Below are 13,097 nucleotides of genomic sequence, written 5' to 3'. Positions count from 1 at the left end.
CTAAATGTCTAATGTGTGAATGTTTGAATCCCTAAATGTCTAATGTGTGAATGTTTGAATCCCTAAATGTCTAATGTGTGCTTTTAGAGTTGTGGAGTTTTGTAGCTTTAGCCACAGCCGGTCTGAATAGTTCTGCAAATGCTTACTCAGAAAGATATTTTTTCTTGAATAAAATAAAGCTGGCAGTACATTAAGCAGTGTCTCAGAAGAACATTCTCACCATGTTTTTGGAGGTAACCCCTCATTAATTTGACAATCACTGTAATGCCCCACTAGCTGTATTAAATACTACAGCATTATTGAGTGAAGTTGACTTCAGATTGAGCCACACAAACATTTCTTATGTGTAGTAATTGTTTGACTTTGAGTATTCTCCCTCTAAAGAGAGTGAGAAACGCTGACATTGTTTACAATGACGTGTTGATTTTGATTTGACACCTTTCTGTGTGGTGCCGTGTTAATTGTGTGTCATTCCCTGTGGCTCGCTTGCCAGGCTAACTCCTGCTGGCGCACCGCGGCCGCTTGGCCTTCGCTGAGAATGTGTTTACATTTGGAACATGTTACAAATGATCTGCTAAGAGCAGCTTTGCGTGACTTGGCAGAAGCCTTCACCTTGCTCAGACTTTGTTTGGGTCAGAGTTACTCAGAGATTTGACTGTCTTTTTCTGTCATTTCTCTCTGAGCCAGATGTGAAGGGAAACAGAATGTAAAAACCATGCAGTCTGTCTCTCCATGTGTGTGGAAACCTGCCAGCATGTCTCAAGTGAGATGACTGACTGTGACAAGTCTCAGATTTCACTCAATGTAGCATAAACTCCAGAAAGAATTATTATGGTGTTCAATTAGGTTGGCACATTTTTGCTTCATATCGACATAAAAGATAGATATCTATCTAGGATTTATGTAATCGTAATGTTACAAGAAAGAAACTGATCTTTATTTGTCTCACACAGTCTCAGTTATCCTTAAAGGAAATGAAATTAGCTTCGTCTGTCTCTGGAAGATTACAGTCTTGGAATATTTTGTCTGGTGTGGTCTTTCTATATTGACACATTGGGATTCTTCTTGCAAAAGGAAGGTGCTTTTCATTTATGTTTTTACATCATAGAGCTTCCCGCATGAACCGTTCCCTTGCTGTGGGATTTGTTTTGCTTATCGCTTTGGATGAAAGCCTCTGCTAAATGAATAAGTGTATGATGATTATGATCTCTGAAGGAAAACAATGGTTTTATGCTCAGAGTATTTCAGTTAAAAATAAGTGCAAACCATGTCGTAGGTGTTGTGAATCATCCAAAATCATTTTAACTGAATTCTGAATGGTCAGTCTGTAGGCCTGCCCTGATAGATAAGATAAGTACATTCGGTCTGTGCAGGCCTAGAGAGCCCTGCTTTCCTTTATCACAGCCATGCACATGCTGTGTCAACTGTAAGCTAGCAGTAGTGCTCTGCTGTTAGTTCTGGTCCGATCTGACTGAATCTTGTGCCAATGTAAGCAGATGAAGAATGGGTAAAATTAAAGCCCTGTGAGAGAAAGGAGGATCAACTAAGCTTTAGACATGTACACTCAGCCTCTCCCGGGAGGACAGACACATAAGGACCCAATGAAAAAATACAGCCCAATGCAGCAGAAACAGATCAACACTCTATACCCACCAAAGGAGATTCCCATCATTGCTTTAGAGTCAAACAAACCCAAGTATACAGGCACTGCAGTCTTTTTAAAGACATGTCTGATGAAAGGGGGCGGGGGGGGGCAGATTCCATTTTAATCACTGATCAGATTATGGCAACATCTAAACTTCTTTGAAGGTATTTTTTTACTTTTTTTTTTTTTCCAAATCGCAAGTTAATGTCCACACTCAATTACTCTAACATGTAGTAAAAAACTACATAATTCACCTGTTTACTCATAATCTCCTTGTATTCATGTGCAGCAGCAGAATAAAAACAAAACACAAATATAAATTTAATCTAGGACATGGCACGTTGGAGAACTTTATGTAGATAGTCTTATACTGACAGATTTAGCTAAGAATTACAATACCTGCACAACAATTTACAATTTCCTCAATTTCAGAGATCAACCTTGTTCAAGGTCACATTGGTTGAAAATGAAAACAATTAGGAATCAAACCTACATTCCTTGGTTACTAGAGAAAATCTGTTCTGGTTTTCAAAACACTTCCAGGAGTCTGTTTCTATATACAAAGTAAATTGGCACAGTGTATCGTAAGTGTGGTCTGTAGTCAATGTAGTCTTCATTCTGTATTTTCCACACTCGTGGAAAACAGTACGACAGGTGCTGCTCTAGAACCTGCCATAGCTGTCGTTCTGGTTGAAATCTTGTGACTGAGATTATATTCATCCTCTTCAAACCATTCAGTGAGCCCCCTACCCTGTGGATGGCAGACACCGTCATGCCAAAAGACAACACTTACACACAGAGGTAAAAGGCTTCCCACAGAGTAAGGCTTATTCCGATGGCCTTCATATTTGTTTCTGTAAAGTGTACCAATGTGGGAAAACCACTGTCCCTCTGAACAGCTGTCTTACACATGTCTCTGTCCAGTTGTTAAGAACATGGTGAAAGATGACTCATCGTACCGTGTGACTCTTTTCTTAGTGGCAGCCAATGGGGAGCCGAATAAGGAATAAAGAATAACAAGGATAAAGTCCCATAGACTGAGATGGGAGGAAACCTTGGGAGCAACCAGGCCTCAACGGATGGAGCACATCCTCCTCTGGCTGGCACGGGTCGTTAGATTAATTAACAGAATTACGTGTAGGTAATGAAAAGCAAGAATGATCTATGAAAGTTACTGTCATGTAGGGCTGTACCCGATTCAGAATTTTGTCAGTGGAATCGGATTTGGCTGTTCAGTATGAAGATTAAACTATTAGTTCCTTTGTTTTTTTTTCATACAGTATCTGGCAACCAGAAAATCCATTGGCATGAGTTTCAGTGATGATTTCAACCACATTAATATAGTCAAATGCAACAGATCCATGGGAACATATTTTTGAGAATTTAAAAATTCAATACAAGACAGCTGCATATGATGCAAGATTTGAATTGGCGAGTCGGGCTACCGTATGCATGTGTCGGAATAATGAGACAGGCAACGCATATCTATTTCTGTTGAAGTCAAGCTCTTAAAGCCTAAAAAATTCACTTTAAACATTAAAACAACATGTATTCACTTTAAACATTAAAACAACGTGTATTCACTTTAAACATTAAAACAACGTGTAGCCTAAATGAGCAACAAATGAAACAGTTTAAAATAAATTCACGGCATTTCCCACTCTGAAATAACTTCTCGTCTTCAAGAGATAGGCTTATTTGGCCGCTGTATTTCTCATTCCGTATAATAAATAATTCTTAGGTGTAAACGAATAAATAAACAAATGAAACACTTGCAATTTAAGATTGGAAATCTTTAAGATGAAAAAGCGAACATCTTCAGTCTCTTTTTCGATGGCCGCCGAGCCCGTCTCAAGTGGTTTGCCATGTTCGATGTTGTTGAATGATAAGCGAACTCTTGCACAGGGCTCGAGAGTTTGCATTGAACTTTGTTAGGGCTGTACCTCAAAAGTTCGACATGCCGCCACACTTTACACTTCTTCTGAGACACGGGGTGCATCAGAAATAGTTGGAAAATTGTTAGTAAATTATTTCGGTTCATAATGTGATTTTTAAGTGTTTTTTGTTAAGAATTGAAGTAGGAATGCATGAGCGCTAGTCGGTTTGCGCGAGCAGCCCTTTCATAGTCAGAAATCGCTAGAAACTGTTATCTTTTGGAGAGCATACACGTCTTTGACCGACACCATCACTTTGTCATGTTAGTTTTAGTTTTTGATTTTACTTGTATAAGGATCAGCAAATCATTAAATGAGAAAACTTCAGCCAGAGAATCTTTGTGTCGCGTCAAGGATACACTTGACACTGTCCAACGGTTAGTGTTACATTCACCTGATCGTTTGTTTTCGTTAACGGCCGAATGGTGCGTCGCTTTAAATGTTGATGCCGCAAAGAATTGTGGGACGCAATTATCTCCTTTCCCTTCGTAAAGGACCAGTGTACCCTATGCTAATGGAGACGGGGAAGGAAGCATTGCAGCACCTTTCCTTAGCAGAGAATTCGACCAGCTTTTATCATGGTTGCCACTTGGATACTTTCGGGTCATTTCACTCAGTTAGGAACCCTTCCTAAGCAAAAAAGACTATTCCACCTCAGGTTTCAGCTTCTCTCATCAGTTAACCAAATGTTGTCACATGGATTTTTTTTAGCAAGCGCACTAGACAGAAAAAAATGATACAAAAGAAAGAGAGAGAAATAGTGATATAAAAGAGAAAGAGAAACAGTGGTATAAAAGAGAGAGAGAGAAACAGTGAGATAAAAGAGAGAGAGAAAACAGTGATATAAAAGAGAGAGAAAAACTGATATAAAAGAGAAAGAGAAACAGTGGTATAAAAGAGAGAGAGAGAAACAGTGATATAAAAGAGAGAGAGAAAACAGTGGTATAAAAGAGAGAGAAACAGTGATATAAAAGAGAGAGAGAAAACAGTGATTATAAAAGAGAGAGAAAACAGTGATATAAAAGAGAGAGAGAAAACAGTGATATAAAAGAGAGAGAGAAACAGTGATATAAAAGAGAGAGAGAAAACAGTGATATAAAAGAGAGAGAGAAACAGTGATTATAAAAGAGAGAGAGAAACAGTGATATAAAAGAGAGAGAGAGAAACAGTGATATAAAAGAGAGAGAGAGAGAAACAGTGATATAAAAGAGAGAGAGAGAAACAGTGATATAAAAGAGAGAGAGAGAGAAACAGTGATATAAAAGAGAGAGAGAGAAACAGTGATATAAAAGAGAGAGAGAGAGAAACAGTGATATAAAAGAGAGAGAGAGAAACAGTGATATAAAAGAGAGAGAGAGAGAAACAGTGATATAAAAGAGAGAGAGAGAAACAGTGATATAAAAGAGAGAGAGAGAGAAACAGTGATATAAAAGAGAGAGAGAGAAACAGTGATATAAAAGAGAGAGAGAGAAAAACTGATATAAAAGAGAGAGAAAAACTGATATAAAAGAGAGAGAGAGAAACAGTGATATAAAAGAGAGAGAGAGAAACAGTGATATAAAAGAGAGAGAAAAACTGCTATAAAAGAGAGAGAAAAACTGATATAAAAGAGAGAGAGAGAAACAGTGATATAAAAGAGAGAGAGAAAACAGTGATTATAAAAGAGAGAGAAACAGTGATATAAAAGAGAGAGAGAAACAGTGATATAAAAGAGAGAGAGAGAAACAGTGATATAAAAGAGAGAGAAAAACTGATATAAAAGAGAGAGAGAGAAACAGTGATATAAAAGAGAGAGAGAGAAACAGTGATATAAAAGAGAGAGAGAAACAGTGATATAAAAGAGAGAGAAAAACTGATATAAAAGAGAGAGAGAGAAACAGTGATATAAAAGAGAGAGAGAAACAGTGGTATAAAAGAGTGAGAGAGAAACAGTGATATAAAAGAGAGAGAGAGAAACAGTGATATAAAAGAGAGAGAGAAACAGTGATATAAAAGAGAGAGAAAAACTGATATAAAAGAGAGAGAGAGAAACAGTGGTATAAAAGAGAGAGAGAGAAACAGTGATATAAAAGAGAGAGAGAAAACAGTGATTATAAGAGAGAGAGAGAAACAGTGATATAAAAGAGAGAGAGAAAACTGATATAAAAGAGAGAGAGAAAACAGTGATATAAAAGAGAGAGAGAGAAACAGTGATTATAAAAGAGAGAGAAAAACTGATATAAAAGAGAGAGAGAAAACAGTGATATAAAAGAGAGAGAGAAACAGTGATATAAAAGAGAGAGAAAACAGTGATTATAAAAGAGAGAGAGAAACAGTGATATAAAAGAGAGAGAGAGAAACAGTGATATAAAAGAGAGAGAGAAAACAGTGATATAAAAGAGAGAGAGAAACAGTGATATAAAAGAGAGAGAGAGAAACAGTGATATAAAAGAGAGAGAGAGAAACAGTGATATAAAAGAGAGAGAAAAACTGATATAAAAGAGAGAGAGAGAAACAGTGATATAAAAGAGAGAGAGAAACAGTGATATAAAGGAAATTTGCTCTCTGTGGTCTAAATTTTTAATATGAATATGAATATGTCTCTCAGAAAACATAAAACAGTTTAAAGGATTTAGACATTTTATTGTATTTAATATTTTAACAATACAAAAACTGTTGTTCTCATAATTTGTTTACTTTCTGTTGGATAGCAGCATAAGAGACCCTGGTGTACAGTTGTAGAGTTGGCAGTGCTGAGAAGCGTGTTCTGTGTTTGGATTCGCGGTGAAACTTTGTGACTGGCAGAATGGGGACAGGCTGCATTTGTCTCCCTGACTGGGTTATTATTGTTGAGCTTTTAGCTTTTTCCATGTATCAGAGTTCCTATATTTGAAGAGTAGCCAAGAACCACAGCCAAACACATTATTATAGAGAAAAGTACACCCCAAATACACAGAATCCATCTAAGGTTTTATATAAATAACTTAAATAACACTGTACAATAAAGACTAACAAATGAGAAAGTTACAAGTGGAGGAAAAGATGCTCACACAGTGACATTAACACATTTAGAATGAGATGACTTGGAAGAACAGGCAGAGAAGCAAACCGTCTGGACACACAACTCTTTAGTGTGTGTTTGATGTAATGTTGTGTTGAAACTACGGTTGTAACTTAAGACAAATGGAATGTTTCGAGGGAAATGTGTCCCTCCGTTCAGTGACAGGCCATACAGGCTTCAAATACTCATGTTCATTTTTTAGTGAGTGATATTGGCTGAGCAGGACTGGTCATTTAATGGGCAGTAGCTGTTATATACTACTGACACCTTTCACTAGTGTTTTCACTACTGTCTAACCCTAACCCATTCGTTTGTTTGTTTGTTTGTTTGTTTGTTTAGTAGTTATCTGTCACAGCCATGACAAAGCAAACCCAGCTTGCTTACTTCACTTTCGCCTCAGACAGAGACTAACAGTGATGTTATACAGAAATTCTATAAAACAGTGAAAATAATGTGCCTTGACAATAGACCAGACTACACCATATTACTCTTGATATCTGTTATTAGTCCAGGCACTTCTGACAGTGGTGATAGTAATGATAAAGACAATGCTTCTCAGGCTGATCAGACAATGTCTTACAATGAAAAACTGAGCAAAAGGAAAGTGTTGGTGCCTTTTGGCGACTGATTATAATAAGTGTACGTTTACTGCTTATATTTAAAACCATGGTCATATTTAAGACCCGGACAGTTACAGTCAGAAAGCTGGGACTGTCACTGATTAAGGTCTCAGTGCCGTTCATAATTTCACAGGCCTGTTTTCTTTTGTTTGGTTCTCTCTGAGGGCTATTTTTCCTAGAAAACACCACTCCCACACTCGTCCCAGCTGGAAAGCTCGTTTTAGGTTCAGTCTGGTTGCATAGCTTATAGCTGCATTATATTACAACTCAGATGTGACTGTAAGGTGAGGCTGTAAGGTGTGACTTCCTGCTTTACAAAGTAACAGTCCTCATCAGTAATGCCTGCTGTCTGCCACACTGGAAGCCAGAATTTCTCTTTATGATCTATGGTAGAGAGAAAGCCTTCTGTGGCTTTGGATTGCAATGGCATTTTGACCTCATTGCAAACGGGATCCACGCGCTCTCTGCTGTCTGTTCTGTAGAGAGAGTCTGGTGTCGTGGAGAGGAGGCTGACTGCTGTCTGTTCTGTAGAGAGAGTCTGGTGTCGTGGAGAGGAGGCTGACTGCTGTCTGTTCTGTAGAGAGAGTCTGGTGCCGTGGAGAGGAGGCTGACTGCTGTCTGTTCTGTAGAGAGAGTCTGGTGCCGTGGAGAGGAGGCTGACTGCTGTCTGTTCTGTAGAGAGAGTCTGGTGTCGTGGAGAGGAGGCTGACTGCTGTCTGTTCTGTAGAGAGAGTCTGGTGTCGTGGAAAGGAGGCTGACTGCTGTCTGTTCTGTAGAGAGAGTCTGGTGCTGTGGAGAGGAGGCTGACTGCTGTCTGTTCTGTAGAGAGAGTCTGGTGCCGTGGAGAGGAGGCTGACTGCTGTCTGTTCTGTAGAGAGAGTCTGGTGCCGTGGAGAGGAGGCTGACTGCTGTCTGTTCTGTAGAGAGAGTCTGGTGTCGTGGAGAGGAGGCTGACTGCTGTCTGTTCTGTAGAGAGAGTCTGGTGTCGTGGAGAGGAGGCTGACTGCTGTCTGTTCTGTAGAGAGAGTCTGGTGTCGTGGAGAGGAGGCTGACTGCTGTCTGTTCTGTAGAGAGAGTCTGGTGTCGTGGAGAGGAGGCTGACTGCTGTCTGTTCTGTAGAGAGAGTCTGGTGTCGTGGAGAGGAGGCTGACTGCTGTCTGTTCTGTAGAGAGAGTCTGGTGCCGTGGAGAGGAGGCTCTCACACCAGTCTTTTGTCGTCCTCTCTGCATTTCCTGGGGATGAAATGAGACGATATATTCTCCTTCCTCGTCCTTTTCCCCCTGAGCGGCCTGCCTTTCTGAGACAACGCGATAAACATCTCTGTCCCGTTTCGCGTCCACTTTGCTGAGGAGTAAGCGGTGTAGAAGTTCTCCAGGAACACCTCCTTGAAGTTGCAGCTATCGCTGTATTCTTTCTGTTTGGGAGAGATGATCCGACAAAAATGGAAATCATATTGCATGTGTAATGGTGGTGAGATCTTGCTGCTGCATTTGAAATGATATAAAAGAGTTATAATGTGTGGCCTTTTCAAAGCCAAAACTGTGTTTAAGATGTTGGAGGGACCATATAGAATTCTGCTCATAAAAATAAATTCATGGTTATAGGTAGAAACCATACAACACTTAAGTCATAAAAATAAAAGATGTGGTTATAGATGGAAATGAGGTATAATCAGAAGATGAAGAGGCTAATAATTTGAAGGAATGATTATCGTTTAGCAGAAACTCAAGTTTACCTTGCCCTGCAGGATCCCGGCCCGATTCATGGAAATATAATATTGGCTTTTTACCCCTTTTATGGCCAGCACCCCGCCCTCAGAGACTGTCCGAATTTCAAGAATGCCTATGGGACAGAAACAAGATAAGGCTTCCCTCAGCACTGGTCCTCAGGACAAAAACAGGATGGAAGTCTTTGTGGCTAATCAGTCTGTGAAGCTCTGGCTTTATTTTAAAGTTGTTAAATAGTTTGGGTGGCCATTACTGAAACCACAGCTCATGCAGTTTCACATCTGGGCGGCAGATTAGCGTGGGGACACTGGGGAATATGGAGGCAAACCCTGAGCCTTGGCTTTGCACGCTACACTCAGAAAGTCTTTCTACACTCTGAACTAAACAGAGAAGGTTTAGTGTTTTATGTTACTTTCACAGTTTCACTCATGAAAAGACAGGATGAGAGGCTAGCGTCTTACCATAATGCATCTTTTAAAAAACACAAGCTTTTGTTCCTGTTACATCCTTAGTTCAGGTTATAATCTTTTGCTTTTCTTAAACATGTGCTTTTCCATAAACACACTGAACTTCCTTATTCAAAAACAAATACTATGATAACCTCTTCAATCACACCAACAAATCATGACAGAAAAATAATAATCAAATACTATTTTCATTCACAAAAATAAAAGTGCACGTGCACTTTTTGCTCTCAGGAACAGCAATATTCTAATTGCATCTAACAAAAAATTGATCCACGTGCAGTAATTGGTTTCAGGTGATCAAAAGAATGGTCTGGGTTGCCATGACGATACTGACTCCCAAATGTTCATTTCTCTAAACATTTAACTTGTACTGAACAAAGAAAATGCACATTTGTTTTGATCACCGCTGTCATATGTCAGTGTGAGAACCAGATGATCCAGTGTGGAAAGTTTCAGCCCAGGACTGGTCTCTTTAGTGTCTGTTTACTGTGTGCTACAGTGATGGGCTCTCGCTTCGACTTCTCCTCAGCGTGGCTTATAAACACCTGCCTTCCTCTGCCGTGTGGTGATAGATGTTTTCAGACAGGCTGTCTGTGCGGGTGTGTTCTTGTTGTCTGTCCTCGTGCTCTGTCATTTATAATAATGAAAAGAATCTGAACTCTAATCATCCATCAGCCACCGCTTCTCTAAAGCTTCTGTTCACCTTTGATTTAAAAATGTTCTATGAGCACAATAACACACTTTCATGTCAACAAGAGTATGAAAGCATTCAGTGTCACCACCAATTCATCCTCTTACTGAGCCTTTGATTCTGAGTGAAAGTTGTGTTTTGTTGTCTGTGATTTTTGCTTTTGCCAGAGGATTTCCTATTCGTTACTCTGCGTGGGTTGATAATCATTGGATCAGTTATTTTGGGGTCATAGAGATTGCTTTGCGTGCTGTAGTGACTATGATTGATTTGTATGAGATGAAACAGACACTGGTCACAGGTATACCGCTGTCCCACAGACCTGCTGGTTACTGTCAGACCCGTATCCTGCCTCTGCCCCTGCCTGCGCTGTCTCCCAGCCTCAATACATCTCTTACCAATTCACCTAAATATGTCCAGCATTTATAAGTTAAAAACAATCCTTTTCTTTCCCTTGTTATGTGTATAGTAAAGGACCATCATAGGACCATCGCTTGTAGGGCAGGGTCCGGAGTCCTGCTGAGACAGTTCCTACAGTGAGTGGTGATCTGATTTGAGCTGAGGAGTTCATGTCTGCTTCTCACTGTTATTTTTAAAAAAAAAAACCTTACTGTCCATTCAGTGCATGTTTGCACTGGACTATTTTAGTCCCAAAATGCCATTTATAGTAGTGGTGTGCGCTCTAGCCACTTAAACTGAATTTACATATAAGCAAAATAAAAACCGTAATAAAAAGTGAGGCAGTTGATTCAGCATTATGAACTATGAAAGGTCACTGTGTGGTCATGCGCTCTCATTTAGCTCAGACACTTAAAGCAAAGTCTTGCCTGATGTCTCCTGACTTTTAACTTCTCCTGACTTTTAACTTCTCCTGACTCATAACTTCTCCTGACTTCTCCTGACTCATAACTTCTCCTGACTTCTCCTGACTTCTCCTGACTCATAACTTCTCCTGACTTCTAACTTCTCCTGACTTCTAACTTCTCCTGACTCCTAACTTCTCCTGACTCCTGACTTCCCCTGACTTCTCCTGACTTCTAATTTCTCCTGACTCCTGACTTCTCCTGACTCCTGACTTCTCCTGACTTCTCCTGACTCATAACTTCCCCTGACTTCTCCTGACTCGTTAGCTCACAGCAGAATGGAGATTTGTTTTGATGATTTATTAGACGTATTGATGTTCCACACTGGTCTTTTCAAACACTTGTCTGTGAGCTGTGTGCGTGCAGTTGTCTGCCACATCTGTGTGTATCAGCTTTTCTCTTCCTCAGTGCCAATAGTTACGCAAGATTCTTTTCCATCTATTCCAAAGACATGGCCTGTCACGCTAACCTTCTGTGTAGTAGGAAACTCTGTCAGAAAGGAGAAAGCGATAGCAGTCTCAGAGAGCACATCCCCTGTCCACTGACAGATCTGTATTGCTTTGTTTTTCATGCTGCTCCCAGTGGATAAACAGGCACTGTACAATGTAGTTCTTTGTAAAACCCTACAATCTCTTACTCATTGTATGTCATGACACCTCCTTCAAAATGCACGCATTAGTACAACTTCTTTAGATTTACTTCTTTAGATTTACTGGACTTCACTGAGTAAATGCTGTGTTTCTCTGCTGATCAAACAGGACGTTGGTGTTTGGTAAATAAGGTGCTGCTTAGAGCTCTACAGAAATAAGTAAAAAAGGAAACACACTGTGTTTGCTACTCAGAATCACGGATTAGCATTTAAGGCCAAAACGTTAAAACAGCAACATGATCACTCGTAATATTTAGAACATGATCACTCGTAATATCTAGAACATGATCATGCGTAATATCTGGAACAGAGATAATATTTAGAACAGTCCCAGAGTGAGAGAGTGACTGCCAAGCCTCTCCACCATTGTTCTGATCTTCAAACCCAGATTATGGTCATGTTGGGGGAAGAGGAGAGTGTGTTTAATGCCAGACTGTCAGTCTCTCTTACTCTGCATCAAATTGTTTTCATTGAAGCTTTTCCTGTGAATTCAAACACAACTCTACTTTCCTGTGAATTCAAACACAACTCTACTTTCCTGCTTTTGTTTGACATAAACTCCTTTCATTTGTCATGTTTTCAAGCAGTTAATCAAAAGCTAAAAAATGAAAATGAAGTGTATGGTATATGAAATGTCTCCCTCCGTGGAGTCCTGCATTTCTTCACGCAGCCAACGGAAAGGGCTCAGAGTGAAGGTGTAAGAAGGAGACTTACTGTAGCAGTTGTTGGAGTCTTGTGTTCCATTTATGTTTCCATCGTCGTCGATGGTCAAGAACCACTGTGTCCTGCTGTAGAGCCGGCGGATCCGCACGTCCCCTCCCTCCATGTAGTCGTAGTTTCTGGTGTGTCGCTCATGTTTGGAACAGTTGATAACTGCAGCCAGTCGCTCTGGAGTCTTATCAGTGCAAGCTAAGCACACACTGCCCACTAGGATGGTCATGTGTAAGTACAGTCCGGAGAGCAGGTTTGGCAGCTTCCATTTCAGCATCCATTTGCGCATTATAATGCAATGCTGTGGGTATTCATGAACAGCATACTGAAAAGTAAACTTCCACCGAGTCCTCCGTGCGCTGTCTCCCTCAATCAGCAAGATCGGTCATCTTAGACTGCCGGCCGTGCGGTCTGACATTAGATATGATGCTGTAATAGTCCTCACTTGTCGCGGATGATGATCATGTTTAGGTTCGAAAAACAAAGTCCGTCTCTCTCGTGAGGAATAACTGTCTGCAAAAACAGAGTTTGTTTCAGTCTGTGCACAAATTCCTGTCAATCACTCATTCCAGAGGCTTACTCTCCACTGATCTGGACAGAGGCACCAGAGAATGCTGGCCAAAAACTATCCTTCAGCAGATTTCAATTTGAAAAACAAAACAAACCTTGAAAAAAAGACCCAGTGCATTTTAGATGCCGTGGTGAACTGAACAGTAAGAACGTGCCATAGCTTTCTCTGTATTTACGCCCAAC

The 13,097-nt window shown here is 40.1% G+C and overlaps 1 protein-coding gene across 1 annotated transcript; it reads right to left on the bottom strand.

Annotated features, from left to right (window-relative positions):
* Positions 1 to 8,437: 8,437 nt before the first annotated feature.
* Positions 8,438 to 12,633, bottom strand: fgf7 (fibroblast growth factor 7). The gene is made up of 3 exons (XM_030793149.1): positions 12,348 to 12,633; positions 8,975 to 9,081; positions 8,438 to 8,653 (listed from the first exon to the last, which is right to left on the bottom strand). Exons 1-3 carry the CDS (start codon positions 12,631 to 12,633, stop codon positions 8,438 to 8,440), a joined length of 609 nt encoding a protein of 202 aa, XP_030649009.1.
* Between the last annotated feature and the right edge of the window lie 464 nt (positions 12,634 to 13,097).

The sequence above is a fragment of the Chanos chanos genome, chromosome 2 (assembly GCF_902362185.1).
Source record: "Chanos chanos chromosome 2, fChaCha1.1, whole genome shotgun sequence".
In the NCBI taxonomy this organism is placed as follows: domain Eukaryota; kingdom Metazoa; phylum Chordata; class Actinopteri; order Gonorynchiformes; family Chanidae; genus Chanos; species Chanos chanos.
This window is presented reverse-complemented; position numbering and strand designations above follow the sequence as displayed.

What these genes read in the sequence shown, in the direction of transcription:
- fgf7 (XM_030793149.1), bottom strand. Translation starts at nt 12,633, where the DNA reads ATGCGCAAATGGATGCTGAAATGGAAGCTGCCAAACCTGCTCTCCGGA. An exon ending in AGACTCCAACAACTGCTACA is followed by an intron (nt 9,082 to 12,347) that starts GTAAGTCTCCTT and finishes TCTGTCCCATAG; the next exon opens with GCATTCTTGAAATTCGGACA. An exon ending in CCGGGATCCTGCAGGGCAAG is followed by an intron (nt 8,654 to 8,974) that starts GTAAACTTGAGT and finishes TCTCCCAAACAG; the next exon opens with AAAGAATACAGCGATAGCTG.